Source organism: Papio anubis, chromosome 16 (assembly GCF_008728515.1).
Source record: "Papio anubis isolate 15944 chromosome 16, Panubis1.0, whole genome shotgun sequence".
Taxonomy (NCBI): domain Eukaryota; kingdom Metazoa; phylum Chordata; class Mammalia; order Primates; family Cercopithecidae; genus Papio; species Papio anubis.
In genome coordinates, this window is record NC_044991.1 from 21,357,140 (window position 1) to 21,382,817 (window position 25,678).

General features: G+C 49.7%; 1 protein-coding gene across 8 annotated transcripts in view; it reads left to right on the forward strand.

Moving 5' to 3' along the window:
• The window catches only part of AP1B1 (adaptor related protein complex 1 subunit beta 1), a 63,545-nt gene that overhangs the window by 17,038 nt on the left and 20,829 nt on the right, over window positions 1-25,678 (forward strand). For 6 of the 8 annotated variants that reach the window (XM_009217039.3, XM_003905388.4, XM_009217041.3 and 3 more), the window contains exons 2-11: window positions 5,068-5,131; window positions 9,288-9,393; window positions 12,573-12,708; window positions 13,553-13,798; window positions 16,252-16,442; window positions 17,905-18,126; window positions 20,899-21,019; window positions 21,776-21,871; window positions 22,876-22,991; window positions 23,651-23,816. In XM_009217039.3, the coding sequence (XP_009215303.1) occupies window positions 5,095-5,131; window positions 9,288-9,393; window positions 12,573-12,708; window positions 13,553-13,798; window positions 16,252-16,442; window positions 17,905-18,126; window positions 20,899-21,019; window positions 21,776-21,871; window positions 22,876-22,991; window positions 23,651-23,816 (1,437 nt within the window). In that variant the 5' untranslated portion in view covers window positions 5,068-5,094. Of the gene's footprint in view, window positions 1-5,067; window positions 5,132-9,285; window positions 9,394-12,572; window positions 12,709-13,552; window positions 13,799-16,251; window positions 16,443-17,904; window positions 18,127-20,898; window positions 21,020-21,775; window positions 21,872-22,875; window positions 22,992-23,650; window positions 23,817-25,678 lie in introns of those variants that run through there. The other 2 variants (XM_021921436.2, XM_009217043.4) reach the window with 2 other exon arrangements.

Consider the following 25,678-nt stretch of genomic DNA (forward strand, 5'->3'; position numbering starts at 1 on the left):
GTCTATATTTTCTTGTTCCTAAAATTAGATCTATAAAGACAAAATTTGAAAAATACTGAGAACTTTTTTTCCTTTAAGCCTAACCCTAATTTCAGCAACTAAAAACCAAAGTCTTTAGATGGAAATATTTTTTCTTCTTCCCTTTTTTTCCTTAGGACCTAGGACCTCATTTTCCCTCTCTTAGATCATGTTACATCTTTGTCCCTGAACATTGTTTCCAAAAGTCTCACCAAGGGCTTCTTTATACATCTAGAAAACATAAGAGAGAAAACTACTGTATTTTAGGCTTTATTGCTCAGTTTTGTTTTTTTTTTTTTTCTTTTGCTTTTTTTTTTTTTGAGATGGAGTTTCGTTCTTGTTGCCCAGGCTGGAGTACAATGCTGCGATCTCACCTTACTGTAACCTCTGCCTCCCAGGTTCAAGTGATTCCCCTGCCTCAGCCTCCCGAGTAGCTGGGATTACAGGCACCCAGCACCATGCCCGGTTAATTTTTTGTATTTTTAGTACAGATGGGGTTTCACCATGTTGGCTAGGCTGGTCTCGAACTCCTGACCTCAGGTAATCTGCCCACCTGGACCTGTAATCCAAAGTGCTTGGATTACAGACTTGAGCCACCATGCCCAGCCTCAGTTCCCTTTCTTTAATTCTAAAAAATGAAGTTAACCAGAACTGGTTCTGGGATGTGTCATCAAAGTCATAATCTTTCAAATGTGGGTGTGAGAAATATTAAGATTAAGAGGGGGAAGCCACACTGGCTCCTCAAGGGTGAAACCAGTTGTTCCAGGTATGCCCCTCTTTTAATTTTGACCATGCCCATCCCTTTGAGGTATTCCTTGGTCTGTAAATGCTAAAATTGAGGGGGATCCCAGCCCAGAATGCTGTGTCCTTAGCAAAAATGACTCATTATACTGGCCAGAGCAGTTTCTGAATCAAAAATTCCCTGTAATTACTACTTTAAAATGTGCCCTGACACTTCCAAAGATGGAATCCAAACCCTAAGCTTTTTCTTGCCTAAATTTGCTGCCTGCTTTCAAATGTGGTTCATGTACCGGATCAGAGTCATCAGAGAACAAGGTCTCAGCCCCTTTGGCCTCCATGGGGTAGGGATACAGTACATGATAACAGCTGAGCAGGTACCAGGAAAAGGACCAGTCTTTCTCATGGCATCTATGAGTCTGAGCCCCTTTAGGACTGAACTGTGGGGTTTTTTCCATTCCTGCGGAGAGAATGAGAAATCTCTCTTGCACTGACATCCAAGAGGCAACTGCAAGACCAAGTACCAGCATTAGGTGCTCACAATGGAGAAAGGACACAAGGAGATAGCTGCCCTCAGTACATCACTAAGCTGTAGGTAGGGAATCATTCATGGTGAAGTGAGGTGTTTTGTTTTGTAATCTGTGTTTTGGGGTGACTTTCCAAAGCATTTCACTTTTCTCCGCATCCCCTCCCTTCTCTACTTTAATTTCCTGCATATCAAACAAGTTCAGAGGGATACATTTCTGCATCTTCAGTCCCATTGGGCCCTCTGCAGAGGGATATGTGAAACAGATGCTGCAGAAAAAAGCGCAGCCAGCACTAGCACACTGAGTGGCAGTTAAGTTTGTGAGTAGTTGCTTAGCACTTGTAAAAGGAAGACTCACAGAAAGCTCAACGCTGTTGGGGTATCTGTTGCTGTGCTTTGACCAGCTACCCTGCAGCTCTGTCACTTCTTTTTAAATCCCCAGAAAGAGAGGCTTTCTCACCCGTTTCTCCTCTTGGTCAGTTGCATACAGCACCGATCTGTCACCAGCAGGTTGTGGCCTGGGAATTTAGGGCCCTCCCATGTTATGTTGGGCCTGCAGGGGAGGGGAAAGGCTCTGACAGCTTTTTCTTCTGGAGAGGCAAGAAATTCCGAGCAGTTCTCACGTTAGTTATCTGAGGTTATTTTGTTTGTTTTATTCACTTTTCTTTCTTTCTTTTTTTTTTTTTTTGAGACTGAGTCTCACTCTGTCGCCCGGGCTGAGTGCAGTGGCGCAATCTCAGCTCGCTGCAGTCTCCACCTCCTGAGTTGAAGCAGTTCTCCTGCCTTAGCCTCCCAAGTAGTTGAGAGTACAGGCACATGCCACCACACCCGGATAATTTTTTGTATTTTAGTAGAGACGGGGTTTCACTATGTTGCCCGGGCTGGTCTCAAACTCCTGAGCTCAGGCAATCTGCCCACCTCAGCCTCCCGAAGTGCTAGGGTTACAGGCATGAGCCACCACACCTGGCCACTTTTTTTCTTTTTAGATTTAATGTTGGAGTGGTTTCTGTGTTACTTTCTGTGTTTCTTTGTGGCCTGTAAGTTTTAGCCCCTTTTGCCTTCAGTTACCCCTCTTACACTCAACCTTGGGAAATGATACTCTCCTATTATTTTGGATACTTTTGGCAGTTACGCTCTCAAGTCTGTGACTTCTGGAACCATGCAGATCTTTATTGTAAGACAAATCCCATTATCTGATTTACCTGCTCATTTTCAGAGTTCCCCAAAGAACCCCTAGGTTGGTGAGGTTTCTTTGAGAAAATGGCTTTATGTGTGTGCACAAAAAAAAAAATCATTTTTAATGTCAGTAAATTCCTGTTGGAAACAAACGCTAACTAGTTATGTAACAGGGCTGCCAGAGAGCAGGCTGAGGCTCCCTGGGATTTTCAGTGGCCCGTTTTCATTTCTTTCAACAACCATCAATTGAATACTTGCTATGTGCCGGGCCTGGGCCAGGCATGAAAGAGGAGGGCGAACAGGAGCTGTGAGCCTGGCTCATGCGGGGCGGTCCTTTGTGGATCTGTCTACAGCCTTGACTCATGCTGGGAGGACCAGCAAGTTAGAGTCCGCACTGTGGGACTTGCAACATCAGACGCAGTGGGCTCTTCTGCTCTTTCCCGCAGCTCCCATAGAAAAGTGCCATCCTTCCTTTTCAACTTTGCAAAGCAAAAGGGAAGTAGAATTGTGCCTTTTTTCATACTGTTTTGTCAGTGAAGCCTTTATTTCTTTATTCCTACAGGATCCACAAAGGATTTAAGGTGACCCCAAGACAGTACATATTTGTTTCCCATTGATTACTGAAACAAAATCTATGGGTGTCTCTCGGTTGGGAGGCTTGCTCAATGTCATCCTGCCATAAATACAAGCTTAATTTGGAAAAATCCAATTGGGCTGGAGAGGAGGTGCTGTGTTGGCTTGGTTTCCAGAGACTGTGAAATGACTCTTGATCCCTCACATCCATTGCACTAGTAACTTTCATCTTGCCCCTGTATAGTAATGACTTGAAAGGAGATATTGGTGGGTTATTTATTTGAGTCCCTTCCATAGACTCAACAAAAGGGACAAAGTGAAGTGGGGTTTCTCCATTCAAATGTCTATTTTTTGGAGTTGTATGGTTTTCTATACCACATAAAACTACAGATAGGATTGGAAGGCTGTACTTGAAAGTCTCAATGTGGTTTTTTTTGGAGGGGGCGGTGGGGGCGGGGAGACAGAGTCTTGCTCTGTCACCAGGCTGTAGTGCTGTGGCACAGTCTCGGCTCACTGCAGCCTCCGCCTCCTGGGTTCAAGTGATTCTTGTGCCTCAGCCTCCCGAGTAGATGGGACTATAGGTGTCCACCACTGCGTCCGGCCTCTTTTTTTTTTTTTGACTGAATCTTTAGCGACTGTCTGGGAACTGTCCTCCTTGTCAGAAGGGGGAAGCAGAATTCCTTCATCAATAGAGCATAGGAACTAAGTTCAGGTAGATAACATCCCTGAGTCCGTTTCATCTTCTGTAAAATGGGATTCAAAGCAGTTACATTATTGACAAGTTTAAGTGAGATAATGTGGGTGAAGCCCCTGCCTTTAATAAGGGCTTGGTAAATGATAGATTCTTAATAAATCTTAGAACCATCCTAAAAGCCTTGGCCATGTATCTGGGGTATCTTGGTTCCTGTGTAACTTCTTTTCTTTGTTCTGTTGCCCAGAAGAACTACTGAAGTACATAGTAGATGCTCAGTAAATTTTTGTTAAATGAATGGCGGGGCTTCGGTACTTTCTTTGTCCTATTGTCTTTTTTTCCTGAGACGGAGTCTTGCTCTGTCTCCTAGACTGGAGTGCAGTGGTGTGGTCTCAGCTCACTGCAGCGTCAGTCTCTTGGGTTCTGGTGATTCTCCCGCCTCACCCTCCTGAGTAACTGGGATTACAGGCACACACCACAACGCCCAGCTAATTTTTTGTATTTTTAGTAGAGATGGTTTTCACCATGTTGGCCAGGCTGGTCTCGAACTCCTGACCTCAGATGATCCACCCCCCTCGGCCTCCCAAAGTGCTGGGATTACAGGCATGAGCTATGGTGCCTGGCCCCTTATTGTCTTACAATAGTACTTCACGCTGTGAGCTTTGTTCTAGGAGATGTCCTGAGAGAGCCCTTAGGAAATTGGCCAGGTAGATTTGGGAACTGCTATAGAGTACAGATTCTAGCCCTTTCCAGAGATGAATCATGCATGTTATTGTTTTAGCAGCTTAGAAAAGTTGTGGAGAGAAGTCTCCCTAGCCTTTTAAGCTTGGTATTTCCTAATCTCATTTGACTGTGTAGGGTAACATAGTGCCTCGATGATGCTGTGATGAGGCTTCTAATGAGTTAATGTCTGCAAAGCATTGAGGACAGTGCTGAGCAAAGTGAGTCCCACAAAGGGGCTGCTGTAAGCCCTTACATCCTTGGGCAGATCTTTTTGTGGGAAAGATTTCTAGAAGAGGCTCATTCAAAAATTTGATAGGACCAGGTAGGGTGGCTCACGCCTGTAATCCCAGCACTTTGGGAGGTCAAGGCAGGAGGATTGGCTGAGCCCAGGAGTTTGAGACCAGCCTGGGCAATGTGGTGAGATCCCATCTCTGAAGGAAAAAAAAAAATGTTGATAGATTCCTCAGAATTACTTTTCAAAATCTAATCTGCCATGATCCAGAGTTCATTTGCCCAGGAAGGAGATAAGCAGCTGTTTTCCTATACCACATGTGTTCTGGATCCTTCTCCTCCTCCCTCTGCCCCATAACTGAAAGTCACCCCTCTCTTCTCTGTCTTGCAGAAGCCTGGCTACAGATAAGGGACCGAAATGACTGACTCAAAATATTTCACCACGACCAAAAAAGGTATTGTTTGTTTAATAATGGGCCTCGTCCTATGCTTTCTCTGCCTGTCCCTTCTGTTTTCCTCCTGTGGTGGAAGGGAGTAGGGGTGGGAATGAAGGCCTGGAAACATGTGGCAGGAATGGTCTAGAGCTTGTTGTGGATCTAGAAAATTGAACTGTTGATGATATAAGAAATTGCTTCTTTTAGAGTTGAGAAAGGGAAGAACATTAGCTCCAAGTGTGGGGGAAAAAAGTGCCCTTTTGTTCCCCATGGCTTAAAATAATTATGTTTTCTTCCAGGGGAAAGAAAACACATAATCCTGTCAGCACCCCCACAGCAGTTGTGTGTGTGTGTCCCCATGTCCCCTCACGCGCACATGTGTATGTGTGTGTGTGTCCCCATGTATCTGTGTCCTTATCCAAGGGCAAGTGTTTTTCTTTTTTTTGAGATAGAGTTTCACTCTTGTCGCTGAGGCTGGAGTGCAGTGGTGCGATCTTGGCTCACTGCAACCTCCGCCCCCTGGATTCAAGTGATTCTCCTGCCTCAGCCTCCCGAATAGCTGGGATTACATGTGCCCGCCGCTATGCCCAGCTAATTTTTTTTTCTTGTGTTTTTGAGACGGAGTTTCGCTCTTGTTGCCCAGGCTGGAGTGCAATGGCGTGATCTCGGCTCACTGCAACCTCCGCCTCCCGGGTTCAAGCGATTCTCCTGCCTCAGCCTCCTGAGTAGCTGGGATTACAGGCGTGCACCACCATGCCCGGCTAATTTCGTATTTTTGGTAGAGATGGTGTTTCTCCATGTTGGTCAGGCTGGTCTGAAACTCCTGACCTCAGGTGATCCATCCACCTTGGCCTCCCAAAGTTCTCGGATTATAGGCATGAGCCACTGCGGCCGGTCAGGCACGTATTTTTCATGGTTTTAATCCTGTTTTTCATTTGACATTTTGATATCATAAACATTTCCCAACAATTCTGATGATTCACTATTAAGTCTATTGAGTTGCTGCACTGAAATTTGCTAAGCTAGGCTTATATCGTTGGGTATTTTGGTTGTTTCTGCTTTTAAGGAAATGGAGGATGTTATCGTGGCTGACAAATGTGCTTTAACCCTGTAAGCATCTTTTGGCCAACCCTTCCTTCTTCCCTCCTTCCTTCCAAGTGATATTGACACACGCCTACTGACCAGATGAAGAGTCTGTTGTTGGATCAGCTGAGCCAGGACTCGAAGTCTGCCCCTCATCGGGCATTTCATGTATTGGTCTAGCTTCTTTTTACTGAGAACCTACCATGTGCAGTGGGAGAGAGACAGAGCCTCTGAGCTGGTGTTGCTCGAGGTTGAGCAGGAAAGACAGTCTGTAGACTAGTAACCACACTGAAGTGTAGTGGGTCCAGGGGAGACTATGGGAGAGCTCTGGGTGGAGCTGGCCAGATACATGGGGGACAGGAAGGGGAAGGAGTGAGTGCTGTGCTTGTGACACATTCAGGGAAAGGAAGGCGGTGGGCATGAGCTACTGACGAGGGTGATGCAAGAAGAGGTTAGAGCCTGGCACAGTGGTGCCCCAGGTGGTGGCTTGGGTGGGAGGATTACTTGCTTGAGCCCAGGAGTTCGAGTCTAGCCGGGGCAACTAACTAAAAAAGAGAGAAAGCAATTGGAGAGGTGTGCAGGGATCAGTCCTGTGGAGCCTGGTGAGCCACAGGGTGAGCTTAGTGCTGAGTGTATTGGAGTCTCAGGGATGGCTTTTGTTGTTTGTTTGTTTGTTTTGAGACAGAGTCTCTCTGTCACCCAGGCTGGAGTGCAGTGGCAAGATCTCTGCTCACTGCAGCCTCCTGGGTTCAAGCCATTCTCCCAAGTAGCTGGGACTACAGGCATCTGCCACCATGCCCAGCTAATTTTTGTATTTTGGGGTTGGGGTTTTTTAGTGGATTTCTTTTGGGAAGGGAGATGTGTGGAGAGACATGCCTGGAGACAAGGAAACAGGCTCAGGAGAGCAAAGTGAGTATCTTGGGTAGGCCCAAGCATAGGGATTGAGAGCATGGGGGGATTGAGAGCATGGGCTTTGGAGCTGGCAGACCTGGTTTTCAATTTCAGCCCTACCACCTACCGGCATTGGATATACATTACTGAGCCTCTGACAGCCTCCATTTGCTCACTGCAAAATGGAGGGAAATGCAGAGTTGTGAGGATGAAATAAGAATATGTGTGGGAACAAGTTAATATGGGACTGGGCTCAGAGAAGGGCTCTGAGGGGCCAGGCATGGTGGCTCACGCCTGTAATCCCAGCACTTTGGGAGGTTGAGTTGGGTGGATCACCTGAGGTCAGGAGTTCAAGACCAGCCTGGCCAACATGGTGAAACCTGGTCTCTACTAAAAATACAAAAATTAGGAGGGTATGATGGTGCCCACCTATATTTCCAGCTATTTGGGAGGCTGAAGCAGGAGAATTGCTTGAGCCCGGGAAGCAGAGGTTGCAGTGAGCTGAGATCACACAGCTGCACTCCAACCTGGGTGACAGAGTGAGACTTCGTCTCAAAAAAATAAAAAATAAAAAAAAATAAAAAAGGCCAGGCGTGGTGGCTCATGCCTGTAATCTCAGCGCTTTGGGAGGCCGAGGCAGGCGGATCACGAGGTCAGTTCAAGACCAGCCTAGCCAACATGGTGAAACCCCATCTTTACTAAAAATACAAAAATTAGCCGGGCATGATGGCACACGCATGTAGTCCCAGCTACCCTGTAGGCTGAGGCAGGAGAATTGCTGGAACCCAGGAGGCAGAGGTTGCAGTGAGCCGAGATGGGGCCACTGCACTCCAGCCTGGGCAACAGAGCAAGACTCCGTCTCAAAAAAATAAAAAATAAAAGAGAAGGGGTCAGGAAATGACATCTGCCCTTCTAACCTATTATTGGGATCCTGACTCTGTCCCTGGCAGGGCCAGACAACCCTACTTCCTGATTAGTTTTTTTCACATCATCAAGTTCCTCAGAACAATTGATTACATGCTTGAGCTCTCATGGAGCAGCTGAATTCCCATTTTCAGAGCTGAGCAACCACTTGTGTCTCAGGAAGTGAAACCCTGAGCAAGCTGTTTTAATTAGAGGTTCCAGGAAAACAGGAAAGGCCTCCATGTGGGAATCCACAAATCCTGCCCTCTCCCCACAAGCCTTAAGTACTCAGGTTCTATTGCACTGAGCCTTTTAAGGGCCTTTGGTTGAGTGAAGGTAGCTGAGGACAGCTTTACCTTCCACTGTGTTTTTAGCTCTCTGGCTGAGCAGAGCCTGCCATCATGTTATTTTGATGCTTTTGTCTTCCCCAGAATCTTTGTAGCTTCCATGGTTCCTGTTGCTTCAATCAGAGTGGCCTCTAAACTTCTTTTCTTTTTTTGGAGACAAGGTGTCACCTTGTATCCCCCAGGCTGGAGTGTAGTGGTGTCATGGCTCACGGCAGCCTCGACCTCTGGGTTCAAATGATTCTCCAGCCTCAGCCTCCAGAGTAGCTGGCACAGCAGGCATGTGCCACCACACGCAGCTAATTAAAAAAAAAATTTTGTAGAAACGAGGTCTCACTGTGTTACCCAGGCTAATCTTGAGCTCCTGGGCTCCAGTAGTCCTCAGCCTCTTTTCTTTCTTTCATTATTATTTTTTCTTTGAGATGGAGTCCTGCCCTGTTACCAGGCTGGAGTTCAGTGGTGCCATCTTGCCTCACTGCAACCTCCACCTCCTGGATTCAAGCGATTCCCCTGCCTCAGCCTCCCGAATAGCTGGCACGCACCACCACGCCTGGCTAATTTTTTGTATTTTAATAGAGACGAGGTTTCCCTATGTTAGCCAGGATAGTCTCCATCTCCTGACCTCATGATCCGGCTTCCTCAGCCTACCAAAGTGCTGGGATTACAGGCATGAGCCACGATGCCCAGCTGATCCTCAGCCTCTTAAAGTGCTGGGATTACAGGTGTGAGGTACTGCCCCTGGCCTCCAAGCTTCCATCTTGTTAATTCCTATCCTAACAGTCGTCCCTCACTGTTGCCCTCACTGTTGCCAGGCCTACCTGAGGCCAGGCGCCTGAAGCTCCCCTCAGCCAACAGCATAGGATGTCTTACGTGCCTCCCTCTGGTTCTTCTGGAAGTTAGATACTGGGACCTGCCAGGGTAGGGAGGGATCGCTCATGCTTGCCTCCTTTCCTTAGGGGAGATCTTCGAGCTGAAGGCAGAGCTCAACAGTGACAAGAAGGAGAAGAAGAAGGAGGCAGTGAAGAAAGTGATTGCATCGATGACCGTGGGCAAAGATGTCAGGTGTGCAGGAGTAGGCCTGGTGGCAGCTGGAGGCGGCTGACAGGGGAGGGTTTATAGCTTGGGTCCAGTTCAGTCTCTCGCTTCGGGTGTCTAGGGACCCATGTCTCCCCTCATACAGCTCCCTTCATAAAACTTTCTTCCCAATCGAAGGTTTTGTTTACATGGGAATCAGGAGCCCAGATGCTGGCAGGTCAGGTGGTGATGGAGTGAGTTAACTGGAGTAGGTGGGAAAGGAAGCACGTGGCGCAGTGGGTGTGGCCTGAACCCTCTCAGAAACTCCAGAGGATCACTACTGGCTGGGGAAGAGGACCCAGTGTGGCCAGGTCTTCTGGTTTTTAAAAAGAATGGGAGAAATCCTGGGCCAGAAGCTGAGTGTCAGCACCGCAATCCCCTAGCAGGAGGCTCTGTTGGGTGGGTCACTAAAGTTGTAGCATAGGTTGACACCAGCCTGGCCAATGCTCAGGTAGAAATCAAATTATGCCAAAATACAAAATTAGCTGAGAGGCGTGGTGGAGCCATGTAATCTCAGCTTCTAGGGAGGCTGAGGCAGGGAGTGGCACAGACAGGAGGCAGGAGATTTGCAGTCAGCCAGAGTTTGTGCCACTGCACTCCAGCCCAGTTACAGGCAAGACTCCGTCTCAAAAAGAAAAGAAGAATAATGGGGGAAATCTGGATTTTCATTTTAAACTCCCTGTGCCCAAGTGGCAGATGATATTAAACAAGCACTGTGTTGGTGCAAATAAAATGCCGTTATATCGTTAAATCTTCTCATTCTCAGGTCTGTGGTGTCCTCAATCTCCTTTTGGGGAGGCGAGGTGGGTGGATCACCCGAGATCGGGAGTTCCCAGGAGCCAGCCTGGCCAGCATGATGAAACCTGTCTCTGCTAAAATGCAAGAAATTAGGCGGTGGCTCGAAGCCTGTGTCCCAGCACTTTTGGGAGGCAGGCAGGCGGGATCCACCCGAGGTCAGGAGATCGAGACCATCCTGGCTGTACAGTGGAAACCGTCTCTATTAAAAAATACAAAATACTAGCCCGGGCAAAGGTGTGACGCCTGAACCCAGCTACTCGGGAGGCTGATGCGGGAAATGCGTAAACCCTGGGAGGCCCGGAGCTTGCAGTGAGCCAGAGCCAGAAAGCCACTGTACTCCAGCCTGGGCGACAGGCCCGAGACTCAGTCTCAAAAAACCAAAAAACAAAATTAGCCGAGCAGGTGGTGGGCACCTGGTCAGCTACTGCATTGAGGCTGGGGGCAGAGAGTTGCTGGAACCCGAGAGGCGAAAGTTACAGTGAGCCAAGATCACGCCACTGCACTCCAGCCTGGGCGACAGAGTGAGACTCTGTCTCAAAAAAAAAAAAAAAAAAAAGAAACCATTCAAGATCTGCCTTCCCGATGTTTCCTTCCCTCATCACCCCAGCCCACTACCTCAAACTCAAAGCATTTGCTTTCTGTTCCCATCACCCAGCATTAAATGGAGACTGTTCTCTTGTTATGTATACTTGTGTTTACCTGCTCACCAGATTGTAAAATCTCAAAGGCAGAGACTAGATTTTGTAACAGCTTAATATTTGCACAGTATTTGAGAGTCTGCACAGAACATTTTGAGATTTGTTTTCTCAGTAGTTCCTTACAATTCCCATATTGTAGGTAATGACAGTTTTACTGCCAAGGAAATAAAAACATAAAGTGACTGCCTAAGAGTCACATGGTTTGTGGCAGAACTAGGACTCAAGCCCAGTTCTTCTGAAATCCAAATCCAGGCTGCTTTCACTCATGCCCTCGTGGTGCCCAGCCCTGTGCCTCATAGTCCGGGTACTGAGGTGGAGCAGCTCCCATCCAGGTCCCAAGATAGGCTCCCACTGCTCCAGACGTCCCCATGGATTGCCCCCCAGCAAGGACCTCCTGCCAGCAGCTCTGGGAAGGAGCTCTGCAGAGAGCCCTTTGGAAACCAGAGCAGAAAGGGAGCAGGCGCCTGCTGGACAACTGGGCCTCCTTCCAAGTCAGATTCCTTCCAGGACAAAGCTGCTGTCCTTCACCCAGAACACCATTATCACCTCCTCACAGAGGAGAAACATCTTTGTTCTTCCATCTCAAAAGAGCTGGCTTTGCTGATATGACGGGCAAGTCAGCCTCATAAGCGGTTTTTCCTTCTCCCTCCTCCCCATTCTTCCTCGTGCATCATCTTCTAAGGTGATACATTTTGGCTTTGGCAGGACTCCTGCCTGTCGGGGCTCAGGAAGTTCACTTTGACCTCATAATTCTCTATGTTGACATGTCCTTTCCTATAAACACGTAAGAATTGAGAGGAGGGGATATGATCATTCCAGAGATAGAAAATTGATCTCTAACCAAATTTCACATCTGAAGAAGGCCTGTAACTCTGGGACCACGGTTACCACGTGGTTATGAGCACGGACCTTGTTCTCGGACCTGGCTCCTCCAGGCAGGTTATTTGACATTTATGAACCTCAGTATTCTGTGAAATGGGGATCATTCCCTGACTTCTAAGGGCAGTTAAATGAGATCAAGTATGTAAGGTTCTTAGCACTAAGCCTGGTGTATGGTGTGTGCTCCATGCATGCCGTGCTGGTTCTTACTGGGTGCCAGAGCTTGTGGTGAAAGCAGCGTGAGCCATCCTGCTTCCCTGCGACCCTCCAGAACCAGCAGCCCAATGTAAGCGGCCACGTTAAGTATCAGAGAGGGAGAAAAAATCATTTTCATTTACTCAGTACATCCTAGATATCAAGGACCAGATACCTAAGTATGTTGTCTCACTCAGTTATCATAAAGGCTCTGTGAAGTGAGTTTCTGTTGCACCATTCTTGCAAGTTAGGAAATTGAGACTCAGGGCAAGAGGGCAGGTGACAAAGGAATGTCTCCAACGTCATATAGCTATCAAGAGGCAGTGGTGGGTTTGACGGGCTCCAGAACTCATGTTTGAACTGTATGAAAAGAACCAAGGACTTTTCTGCTTTTAAAATTACCCTTTGGGATTCCCTTTCTATCAATAGGTGTTGATTGTTAACAGCACAGCTGAAACCCTCCCTTTTACCAGGAAGTCCAGTGTGTCTCTCCATTCTCTCCTACCCACTGTCCTCTCACCCACTAGTTAGCAGCCTGAAAATCTTCCTCTTCCCTTCTTCAGCCTTTCCCATGCTGACACCATTTTGACCTTCCAGTGCCCTCTTCCCCGATGTGGTCAACTGCATGCAGACCGACAACCTGGAGCTGAAGAAGCTGGTATACCTCTACCTGATGAATTACGCCAAGAGTCAGCCTGACATGGCCATTATGGCCGTCAACACCTTTGTGAAGGTGAGCAGGAGCTTGGTGGGCATGGGGACATGGGGTGCTTAAGGCTCTGTCTCCACTCAGTCTCTTTGGGGTGGGACCCTGTGGCGCTGGATGGAGTCCAGACCTTCAGACCGCCCGTGCCCGCCCAGCCTGCAGGCCTCTTCCTCCAGCAGAGGGCTCCCACTCTCCAGAAAATCAAATGCTAAGGACCCTGCCTAACTCTCCTGTGTGAGGTCCTGCCAGGCCTGTTGATCCCCTCCCCACCTTGATTGGGCCTTGCCCTGCATGCTTTGCTAGGGCAGGAATCAGCAGGTGTCCGAGAGCTTCTCTGTTCCCCTTCTAGACTGCTGCTTTCTCCATTTTCTGTCCTTCAGATTAAATTGTCAGCTCTGTGCACCTATATTTTAATTTTATTTTCTCCTAATGTTTAGTACCTGTGAATTTGTGTACCTTTAGAACCTTAGCTCTCCTGACCGTGCTCAGATATGGGAAATGAGGCTTCTGTGGCCCAGTGGAAAGGCCGGGGGCTGTGATGCTAGGTGGATGTGGACTTGAATCACAGCTCTGCTCTGTGGCTTCAGATGAGCTCTCAGCCTTCCTGAGAGCCTCAGTTTCATCATCTATAAAATGAGACCAGTATTGTATTTCTACTGTGAGGATAAGAGGAGACGGTGTGCAGAGCTGGCATGGGTGCCAGTTACATAGCATTTACTTTTGCTGCTGTTGGCTGTAGTTGGTGGAGATCCATAGCAGCCATCTGATGTTGCTCAGCCTAGCAGGGCTCAGAGCTGTAGGCCAGGGAGAATATGAAGCCCACAGATGGCTCATCCCACCCCTGCCCTGGCCAATGGCTGGTTCCCCTCAGGACTGTGAGGACCCCAACCCCCTCATCCGAGCCCTGGCAGTGCGGACCATGGGCTGCATCCGCGTTGACAAGATCACAGAGTACCTATGTGAGCCACTCCGGAAGTGCCTGAAGGATGAGGATCCGTATGTGCGCAAGACAGCAGCTGTGTGCGTGGCCAAGCTCCACGACATCAACGCCCAGCTAGTGGAGGACCAGGGCTTCCTGGACACCCTTAAAGACCTCATCTCTGACTCTAACCCCATGGTAAGCCACTGCCACCCACCGTACTACCTCCTGGGTTGCTTGGGAAGACATTGGCTTGACCCGTCACCAGGCAGTCCCGAGTACCTGGTCAGAGCCTGGCTGGGGGTGCCAGTTGTTCTTGTGCCTTGTGGTGGTTCAGGCACCCTCTTTGGAGGGAGCTAGACCTGGATTCCCTTCTCCTCACCCTCTGACTAGCTGCACAACCTGGGGCAAGCTGCCTAGGCTCTCTTTTCTTCATCAGTGAGATGGATCTAATTCTACATGGCTGGCAGGAGTGCTGTGAAGGTGACGTTCCTGGGATGGCCTGGTACACGGTGTGCAATCAATACTAGTGCCCTCCTTCCCCTTCTAGTCACTGTTATTGTTGCTGTCTTCTCACCAAGACATATGCTGCATGTGCTTTTCCCTTCCCCCATCTTTGCTGGGTTGTAGAGGGTCACCCTGGAAGTAGCATAGCCTGGAAGATAGGATGTCAGGATGTAGCTGGATGCGGAACTCTACAGTCTCCTTACCCATGGTGGTGGCAGCAGTTTGGAGGGCAGTTTGGCAGGGCCCGTTTAAAACGAATGTTTAGGCCGGGCGCGGTGGCTCAAGCCTGTAATCCCAGCACTTTGGGAGGCCGAGACGGGCGGATCACGAGGTCAGGAGATCGAGACCATCCTGGCTAACACGGTGAAACCCCGTCTCTACTAAAAAATACGAAAAACTAGCCGGGCGAGGTGGCGGGCGCCTGTAGTCCCAGCTACTCGGGAGGCTGAGACAGGAAAATGGCGTGAACCCGGAAGGCGGAGCTTGCAGTGAGCTGAGATCCGGCCACTGCACTCCAGCCTGGGCAACAGAGCAAGACTCTGTCTCAAAAAAAAAAAAAAATAAATAAATAAATAAATAAAACGAATGTTTAAAATGAATGCACAAACCCCGCCATCCCCCAGTCTGAGCAGAAACACTGAGCAACTGCCATACATAGTACTTAGCAGCCAGTACAGGGATGGGTACTGGAGCACTGGATGGTTCACAGAGAAAAGTTGGAAACAATGCAGAACACACTTAAAAACAGCTGCCTGGGCCGGGCGCGGTGGCTCACACCTATAATCCCAGCACTTTGGGAGGCTGAGGCAGGTGGATCACAAGGTCAGAGATTGAGACTATCTTGGCCAACATGGTGAAACCCCGTCTCTACTCAAAATACGAAAATTAGCTGGGTGTGGTGGCATGTGCCTATAATCCCAGCTACTCGGGAGGCTGAAGCAGGAGAATAACTTCAACCCGGGGAGTCAGAGGTTGCAGTGAGCCAAGATTGCACCACTGTATTCCAGCCTGGTGACAGAGCTAGACTCCGTCTCAAAAAAAAAAAAAAAAAAACGAAAACAGCTGCCTGAGGCCAGGTGCAGTGGCTCATACAGGATTACATGCCTGTAATCCCAGCACTTTGGGAGGCTGAGGGGGATGGATCACCTGAGGTCAGGAATTCAAGACCAGCCTGGCCAACATGGCCATCCCTACTAAAAATACAAAAATTAGCTGCGCATGGTGGTGCGTGCCTGTAATCCCAGCTACTCAGGAGGCTGAGGCAGGAGGATTGCTTGAGCCCGGGAGGCAGAGGTTGCAGTAAGCTAAGATGCACCACTGCACTCCAGACTGGGCAACACAGCGAGACTCCGTATCAAAACAACAACAACAACAAAAACAGGCTATGTGCAGTGGCTCACACCTGTAATCCTAGCACTTTGGGTAGCTGAGGCGGGAGGATCACCTGAGGTCAGGACTCTGAGACCAGCCTGGCCAACATAGTGAAACCCCATCTCTACTAAAAATACAAAAATTAGCCGGGTGTAGTGGTGCATGCCTGTAATCAATCCCAGCTACTCGGGAGGCTGAGGCATGAGAAACACTTGAACCCAAGAGGTGGAGGTTGCAGTGAGCTGAGATCACACCACTACACTCCAACCTGGGTGACAGAGCACGACTCTGTCTCAAAAACAAACAAGCAAAAAACCAAAACACCTGCTGTAGTGGAAATGGATTGAGGGCCTGGAGCTTCACCTGGCAAGCTCCTCTTTTCCAACCCCCATCCACTCCCAGTAGCCTCAAGGAGATCGGCAGGAATCCCCTAGCTCTGAGAAGCACAGCTGACAAGCATTGAAGTGAGCTGCTGTTGCTGGTAGACAGGGGCTGCTGTGTTAAGAAGCTGGGAATGCTTTCTATGGCTAGGCACTTGGAGCCAGGTCTTTCTTGTTTTTCTAAATGGCAGGCATACTTGGTTTTGTTCCAGTTTGCAGAGGAGTCAGCAGGGTGAGTGCTTGGAGTGGGTCTCGTTGCAGCTCCAGACCCTGCCCATTGGGTCATATTCCTTTCAGGATATTTGACCTCTGACCAGCCAGCATCATTAGCCCACTGCCCCCTGGCCTGTGAGCAGCACCCGCAACCTCTGCCCCTTCTTCCCTCTCAACCAGGTGGTGGCCAACGCGGTGGCAGCGCTCTCAGAAATCGCCGAGTCTCACCCCAGCAGCAACCTGCTCGATCTGAACCCACAGTCCATCAACAAGCTGCTGACAGCCCTGAACGAGTGCACCGAGTGGGGCCAGATCTTCATCCTGGACTGCTTGGCCAACTATACACCTAAGGACGACCGCGAGGCCCAGAGGTGAGTGGGCTGCCCCTTGCTTGCCAGCCCAGCCTGAGGACCCTGGTCCTCAGGGGCTCCAATGAGGCCTTGGGCCTTAGTGGGCCCCTTTCTAGTGCCTTGCCCCGCAACCTACCCTCAGACACACCTAAAGGGAGGCCTGCCTGCTTCCCACCTCTCCAGAGCCAGGCAGGCAGGAGAGTTGCCTTGGGCAGTCAGCTCGGTGCCTGCTGTGGGCATAGGCCTGGCCTGGCCTGGGAGCTCGCAGAAGCCCAGGGCACCTCTGTTGAGTTCAGTAGATGGGTAGTGCCAGAGCCACTGCCCATTGAATTCTCACTGGGTGTTTGGCAGGCCCCCCAGCTGATCCCCCAGCTGGGGCTCACCTGACTCATGGTCTTAACCACAAGATACCCTCCAAGTCGGAGGAAGTGAGGAATTGCCATCTATACAGTATGTACTATGTGCCAGTACTGTGCTTGTTCTTTTTTGTTTGTTTGTTTGTTTGTTTGAGGCAGGGTTTCTGTCCCCCAGGCTGGAGCTGCAGCCCCAACCTCCGGGACTCAATCGATTCTCCCAGGTACCTGGGACTACAGATGCATGCCAATGTGCCCAACTAATTTTTATATTTTTTTTTTGTAGAGACAGGTTTCCACCGTGTTGCCCAGACTGGTCTCAAACTCCTGGGCTCAAGCAATCCACCCACCTCAGCCTCGCCCGGCCTTGTTCTTTATATGCATTATGTCAGTTGAGCCCCCAGCAACCCTGTGAAGTAGGCAGCATCATCTTGATTCTATAGATGAGGAAACTGAGGTGCAGAGTGATTTCAACCTGCTGGGAGTTAGCAGGCAGCAGAACCAGGATTTAGATCTTTCTTCTACAAAAAACATGTTTGTTTGTGGCAGGGTCTCGCTCTGTCACCCAGGCCGGAGTGCAGTGGCACAGTCACAGCTCACTGCAGCCTCAAACTCCTGGGCTCAAAGCAGTCCTCCTGCCTCAGCCTCCCAAGTAGCTAGGCAGGCATGCACCACCATACTCAGCTAATGTGTAAAATTATTCTTAGTAGAGAAGGGTCTCATGATTTTGCCCAGGCTAGACATGCTATTTTTTTTTTTTTTTTGAGACAGGGTCTCACTCTGTTGTCCAAGCTGGAGTGCAATGGCGCAATCTCGGCTCACTGCAACCTCTACCTCCTGGGTTCAAGTGATCCTAATGTCTCAACCTCACGAGTAGCTGGGACTACAGGTGCTCACCACCATGCCCAGCTAATTTTTGTATTTTTTGGTAGAGACAGAGTTTTACCATGTTGGTCAGGCTTGTCTCAAACTCCTGACCTCAAGTGATCCACCCGCCTTGACCTCCCAAAGTGCTGGGATTACAGGACTTGAACTATTGCGCCTGGCCTGTACACGCTATTTTGGTAACTAAAAACAGGATGTTTCCCTTTGTCTTTCCTGTTTGCCCCATTGGAATGGACGGATCCCAGCATCTGTGAACGGGTCACCCCCAGGCTCTCCCACGCCAACTCTGCTGTGGTGCTTTCTGCTGTGAAGGTGCTGATGAAGTTCATGGAGATGTTGTCTAAGGACCTGGACTACTACGGCACGCTGCTCAAGAAGCTGGCCCCACCCCTGGTCACACTGCTGTCAGCTGAGCCAGAGCTGCAGTACGTGGCCCTGCGCAACATCAATCTCATCGTGCAGAAAAGGTACTGAGGTCACCACACACACGTCCATGCGTACCCCTCGGGGAGCCTCTTCTGCTGGGGATGGGGGCTCTCAAAGGAAACTGACCTGTCACCTGCAGGAAGTCTCAAATAGCTTAACCAAAGGGGCAACTTTGCCCCCTGAGGGATATTTGGTGGTATCTGGAGATACTTTGGTTTTCACAGCTGAGGGGGGCATGCTCCTGGCATCTAGTGGGCAGAGGCTAGGAATGCTGGTCAGCATCCTGCAGTGCAGAGAATAGCCCCTCACAGTAACTGTGCAGCCCGAAATGTCAGCAGTGCTGAGGTTGAGAGGCCCTGGCTTAACCTAACTGGGAAGCAGGCTGTGTAAAGACTAAATTGGTGATTAAACTAGATATTGTCTTCATAGTCCACAGAGCTGTCCTGAAATGGGCTGTCAGATTTTGTGTATCTGCACATTTCTTCGGGGGACAGAGTCCGTAGCTCTAGTCAAACTCTCTGAGGTTGGAGCCTCGAGGCCTGGGGAAGGGGTACATCGGACTCACTCCTAATGCTGTGCTACCCGCTTCCCGCTCGTGAGAATGGCTGAGCAGTGAGCTGCTGCTCCCAGGGCACACGGTCTGGTAGTGGGGGGTAGGCGAGAGCAGAAAAACCATTGAGCAGTGCTCTGGGGGGACCCAGAGATATTGGTTGAATTGGGAGATTAGGGAGGTAAATATGGGAAAGCCTTCTGAGTTCCTAAACCAAGGGATGAAACTAGGGCTTCCTGGTTGTAGTGTGGGTCTTTATACACCAGTGCCCTGGAGGCACGGATTTAATGTGACATAGTGACTAGTAGAGCAGATCAGCATGCAGGGTTCCCTGTGCTATAGTTAACATGGTAAATCTCTTAAGAAGTTGGGCAGGGTGCGGTGGCTCACGCCTGTAATCCCAGCACTTTGGGAGGCCGAGGTGGCGGATCACGAGGTCAGGAGTTCGAGACCAGCCTGACCAACATGGTGAAACCCCATCTCTACTAAAAATACAAAAATTAGCCGGGCGTGGTGGCGCATGCCTATAGTCCCAGCTACTCAGGAGGCTGAGGCAGGAGAATCATGTGAACCTGGGAGGCGGAGGTTGCAGCCAAGATTCTGCCATTGCCCTCCAGCCTGGATGACAGAGCTAGACTCTGTCTGAAAAAAACAACAACAACAAAAAGAAGTTGTCCACGTCACTGAGACATGCCCTGCCCTCGTCCTGAGACGTGACTGGGCAGCTTTTGCCAAGTCCTAATTGCAGAAATCATCTTCCTGCTACCCAGCTCGGGGTCTTGCCTCTCCCATGGGGCATGACAAAGGCTCCTTGCTTGGCCAGGACCTCCCCACAGTGTGCACAGTAGCATGGAGTACCCAGTTTTCTCCTTTCTCTCTGTCCTGTCTTCTCCCTTCCTTACCATCTGTCCTTGTACCTTTTCTTTCCTCTTTTCTGTTCTGGAAGGGCATAGGAGTAGGAGTCAGAGGTAGGTGATTCTCGCCCCAGTCCCGTCCTTACTGACATTAGCCATGTGACCTAGTGCCAGCCTCTCACCCTCTCTGAAGTTTCCTTGTTCAGGAAGAATGTGGTGGGTGATACTGGCGGAAGGCAGAAGGATGTTGCCTTTGAGGAAGGAACAATGACACATGTGAAAGGGCTCAGCTAGTGACAGCTCCTGCCTAGCGATGCCTTCTCTGAGGCAGGCATCGATCATGCTAGATGCTTCTCGTCTCACTCTCACAGCAGGCCGATTAGGTCAGTGTTGGTGTCAGAGTCCCAAGACCACCCTCATGCTCGGGATTCACTAGCACTACTCACAGTACTCAGCATATATTTTTTAAATATATTTTTTCTTTTTGAGACAGGGTCTCACTGTGTTTCCGAGGCTGGTCTTAAACTCTTGGGCTCAAGCAATCCTCCTGCTTCAACCTCCCAAAGTGCCGGGATAACAGGCACGAGCTGTCACGCCCACTCAGGACCCAGCAGATAGCTATACCCACAGCAAAGATCTGTCAGCAGCAGAGCAGGGCTGCCCGGCTGGGTCATAGGGAAGAAGGACAGTCTGGAGGATTCCATGAGAGGCTTTTTGGTACCTCCTCCTTCCCATGGGGAGTCACACAGAGCACACTCCTCCCCCAACAAAATGCGGCAACTTGTGTAATGTTTCTGCCCAGGAAAGCCTGTTTGAGACTCGGCACCCAGGCTTGTTATTGGGGGCACCTACACAAATTCCAGACTCCCAGGAGGGAAGGATATGTTCAGCATAAACTGTATTCTTTGTACAATGATCTAGGCACAGTTAAATAACTTTCTCATTTAAGGAACAGTGAGAACTCTTCCAAAATCCAAGTTGCCATGTGCCCGGCCTTCTGAGGCTAGCAGTCCCAGACCTGCGGTGGTAACGTGTTTCTGTACAGCATCATTCCCATTTTGTGGGTGAGGAAACAGTCCTGAGGTCACAGGCTGGGACTGGGACTGAGATCTGTTCTGATTTGCAAGCCTTTCCCATGAGGCCTGCTGCCTCTGGAGAGTGAGCCGTCTCTCACTGCGCTCCCTCTGCCTTCCAATGATGTGCTCAGGCACATGGGAGCAGTCAGAGCCTTGCTCAGGCCGGTCACTGGGCCCTCTGTCCAGGAGCTTGCAGTCATGGCAGTGACTCTGCCTTCAAAAACATCAGGCTCCACCTCAGACCTCAGAAATGTCCCAGCAAATGTGGAGGGCCTTTTCTCATGAGGCTTAAGCCTTCTTTTTTGCTCTCCGGGCATCCTGCCCCACCATCAGGCCTGAGATCCTGAAGCACGAGATGAAGGTGTTCTTCGTGAAGTACAATGACCCTATCTACGTGAAACTGGAGAAGCTGGACATCATGATCCGCCTGGCCTCCCAGGCCAACATTGCCCAGGTCAGCAGAGTGTAATGGTCAGGGCATGGGCTTGGTGTGGGACCGTTTCGCCACCACCAGACTGTGGGCTCTGGCCCAGCTGACCAGTCTTACCATTAACAGTTTATCTCATGAAGAGTGTTTAGCATGGGACATGGGGCTGCGTAAGCAAGTAAAAGAACTGATGTTTTTTTTAGGCCGGGTGCGGTGGCTCACGCCTGTAATACCAGCACTTTGGGAGGCCGAGGTGGGGGATCATGAGGTCAGGAGATCAAGACCATCCTGGCCAACATAGTGAAACCCTGTCTCTATTAAAGATACAAAAAAATTAGCCAGGTGCGACGGTGTGCGCCTGTAGTCCCAGCTGCTAGGGAGGCTGAGACAGCAGAATGGTGTGAACCCAGGAGGCGGAGCTTACAGTGAGCTGAGATGGCGCCACTGCACTCCAGCCTGGGTGACACATCAAGACTCCGTCTCAAAAAAACAAAAAAAAAAGGACTGATGTTTTTGTTACTAAAGAATGTTCCTTCCTGTTATTACCTGTCATCCCTTACAAAGTGGTATTGGATATGTTAGCTAGATCAACCCCAAACAAGGTTGTCCAGGCCTGCTTTCCTTTTCAGGCACCTGCCAGCTCTCTCCCTTGGGCCTTCCACCTGGAGTAGGAGGCAGAATCCCATTCTCCTAGGGAGTCTGTGTATATTTGCTGCCCAGGAGTGTTCCAGCAGATTGCCCCATCAGGTCCCCCCAACCCCTTCTTTTCTGTTTGGGCTACAGGTGTTGGCGGAACTGAAAGAGTACGCAACAGAAGTGGATGTGGACTTTGTACGGAAGGCTGTGCGTGCCATTGGACGCTGTGCCATCAAGGTGGAGGTGAGGCCCTGGGACTCTGTCCTTGGCTGGAGAAGGGAAAAGGAGCTGAAACCAGGAAACCAGTCTGATACAAGAATCTACCAGCTTGCTGGTGGTCTGGGAAGGCCTGAGGCTCACCACTGGAGCCCCCATGGCGAGCATTATGCAGATCTGGTGGGGTTCTTTCTCACTCTGTAGTATCCTTTAAGGCCTTCGAGTTGCTGCAGATCAAATTAACTCATCATAATCATGGTTCTCCTGCAGCATTTGCTAAGATGCTGGGCAGCCACAAACTGGTGGACTTAGCATTCACTTCACAGAGCTCTGGGGCAAGGACATTTCTTGGCAAATATTGTCATCATTCAGCTGCCCACGTGCCTCTGTGTCCACGCGACCCGCGGCCACTCCAGACTCCTGCGTCCTAGCATTTTATCTATCCCCTTCCTTTCTCTGTCTGTGGAGATGTTCCTTGACCACTAAGCCAGATTCTCCTTAAATGAGTCCACTGGTGACTGGAGGGTCCTAGGATAGCTGGTCTCCCCCCGCCTATCCCTTTGAGGTGTGCTGTGATCTCAGCCTGTGATACTGTCCTGAGAAATCTCCCTCAGAGCAGGCCATGACAGCAGTGTGTGGAAGTAAAGGCAGAAGCAATCAGAGGTTCTGTGAGTGTTTTTGGTCACAGGAGCCCCCTTCCTGAAACAAGTAAAAAGAGAGGTGGGGTTCTACTGCGGTGTAGTCACCTTGCCCTCAGGTCCTGGCCTAGAGGAGCTCCAAGGACCCTCCTTGTTCTCAGGAGCTCTGCCTCTGGCTTCTCAGTCTCATTCCACATGTGCCTGCCATCCTAGGGCCATGATTTGGTACTGGTTCTCCCCTGTTACCTGGGGAGAGGGTTCTCCTGTCTTCCCGCTATGACAAGGAAGGTGCACCAGGAGTGACTTGGAGCCCTTGGCCAAGGTGTGGACATCAGAGGCTGTATTGGAAATGGGGTGCGGGAACCTCATCCACACTCTCCTCTTCCCATGCAGCAATCTGCGGAGCGCTGTGTGAGCACGCTGCTCGACCTCATCCAGACCAAGGTCAACTACGTGGTCCAGGAGGCCATCGTGGTCATCAAGGACATCTTCCGCAAGTACCCCAACAAGTGCGTGCCTGCCCTCCTAGGGAGAGGGCATCTGGCTCTGCCTGGGGACAGGGATGTCGGGGCGGAAAAGGAAGGAGGAGTCTCCTCTTCCTTACTTCTCTGTCACAAGCAGCATTCTCAAAAGAAACCCTTTGTTTTTTGTTTTGTCCACGTTGCCCCTCCTCTGCTCTGCAGGCCACAATAAGGGCTAACATGTGATAGATGAAACTCAGATCCCCAGGCCAGGTGTGGTGGCTTATACCTGTAATCTAGCACTTTGGGAGGCTTTTGGCAGGCGGATTGCCTGAGGTCAGGAGTTCGAGACTAGTCTGGCCAACATGGTGAAACCCCGTTTCTACTAAAAATACAAAAAAATTAGCAAGGCATGGTGGTGTGCGCCTGTAATCCAAGCTACTTGGGAGGCTGAGGCAGGGGAATTGCTTGAACCAGGGAGGTAGAGGTTTCAGCGAGCTGAGATCGCGCCACTGCACTCCAGCCTGGGCAACAGAGCGAAACTACGTCTCAAAAAAAAAAAGAAAAAAGAAAAGAAACTCACGTCTCCTTTACCTGCCACCTTGGGGTCTTACGAGGCAGGCCCCCTTCCCTCCTGGCCCCTGCCTGGCTTCCCTGGGTTGCCTGTTCCTCAGGGCTCACATACCGACTGTGCCCTGGTCTCCCAGGTATGAGAGTGTGATTGCCACACTGTGTGAGAACCTGGACTCCCTGGATGAGCCTGAGGCCCGGGCTGCCATGATCTGGATTGTAGGCGAGTATGCAGAACGGATCGACAACGCAGACGAGCTGCTGGAGAGCTTCCTCGAGGGCTTTCATGACGAGAGCACCCAGGTGAGCCAGTGAGCCGGCCAGGGTGTGAGTCATGACTGGCAGCTCAGCCCCACTGTGGCCCACACCGCCGTGAAACCCTCCCTTCCTAATACCTCGTCAGTAGCACTGACAGACAGATGAGTGATGTGCGCTTAATGGACACCGCCCCTTTTCCTTCTCACTGCAGTACAGTCAAGTCAGGGAGACATATGAGAGTCTGTGGTGGTGTGGATAGAAGGCAGGCACGAGACAGTCTGTGGTGGTGTGGATAGAAGGCAGGCACAAGTTCTTCATTTTGTTTTAATTTCATACTCATATTTTAACAGGAAATACATTGACTTGGTTTAAAATTGATACAAAAGCATATATAGTGAAAAGTTTCCCTCTTCGTCGCTTTGCAGGCCACAAATTCCCCCAGAGGTCACCACTGTTCTTGATGTCTTTTTTTTTTTGAGATGAAGACGAAGTCTTGCTCTGTTGCCCAGGCTGGAGTGCAGTGGTGTGATCTCAGCTCACTGCCAGCTCCGCCTCCTGGGTTCATGCCATTCTCCTGCCCCAGCCTCCCGAGTAGCTGGGACTACAGGCACCCGCCACCACACCCGGCTAATTTTTTGTATTTTTATATAGACAGGGTTTCACCGTGTTCGCCAGGATGGTCTCGATCTCTTGACCTCGTGATCTGCCCGCCTCCGCCTCTGCCTCCGCCTCCCAAAGTACTGGGATTACAGGCGTGAGCCACAGCACCCAGTCCTCTGTTCTTGATTTTTTAGGAAACTTCAGGAGATCATTTAGGAATATACCAGTAGACCCACAGACACATACACATGCACCCATCCTTCCTATACACACATACACACATCTGACATACACACATATATACAACTCATTCTTATTTTTCATGGTGCTTCTGTTCCATAGTCATGGCAAACACTGAATTAGCAAGTACTGAACCATAGCTCCTAGAGAAATGCAGTGTTTGGTTTCTGTGAGCATCTAGACACAACGTTTTTGTCACCTGATCAGTTAATAACCTTTTAAAATGTGTGTTTCTGTTTAAAAACACCTTAGTTAATATATATTGTCAATTCATTGACATTGAACTCATGGCCATCGGTACTGTAATTCATGCCTGAGTGAAGCTTATCAAGCGCATGTGTTTTCTCTGAGGCTCATCACAGCCTTCTGTGCTTGGGGACACTAGGCAAGCACTTCAGCGCTAGGGAGCATTTTAAACAAGCAAATCAACAAAAAGCGCAAAAATATGAAAAACATGGCACTAAATAGGTGGTGGAAAGGATGCTTGTTTACAGGATGAGAGCTGAAACAGGAAGGCAGAGCGTTGCCTTATTTGACCTCAGCTGTGAATGTGTGTGTCGGGCAACTCGAAGTTTTCACGGTTCTGCACGTATTTGCAAATGACTGCAAAGGCGCCACGAGTCTTGGTTTGGGGGCTACAAGTAAATTTTAACAAGTAGACAGATTCCCAAACATGGATTGCTCAAGTAGTGAGAATCAACTGTATCTACATTGCCCGCTCTTTTATTTCTAAACACTGCTGGTAGCATACTCTGCAAATTCAAATTGTTTAGCACCTTGCCTTTTTCTGTTACCAATACCTCCAAAGACCGTGCTCTCATTCATTTATGCTTTATTTAACCAGCCTCTCCTGGTGGGTATTTAGGTGTCCAGTCTTGTGCTCATTAAAACAGTACTGTTGAGAATAACCTGTGTAATGCACATCTGCACGCATAGCTGGAGGATACATTCATAGCAGCAGGATGCTTAGAGAAAAGGGCATGTGAGTTTGAGATTTGGGTAGCCATTGTCAGATTTCTGTTGTGGAGGTTGTGCTGGTTTTTATACTCCTGTCTCAGATGGTGGGA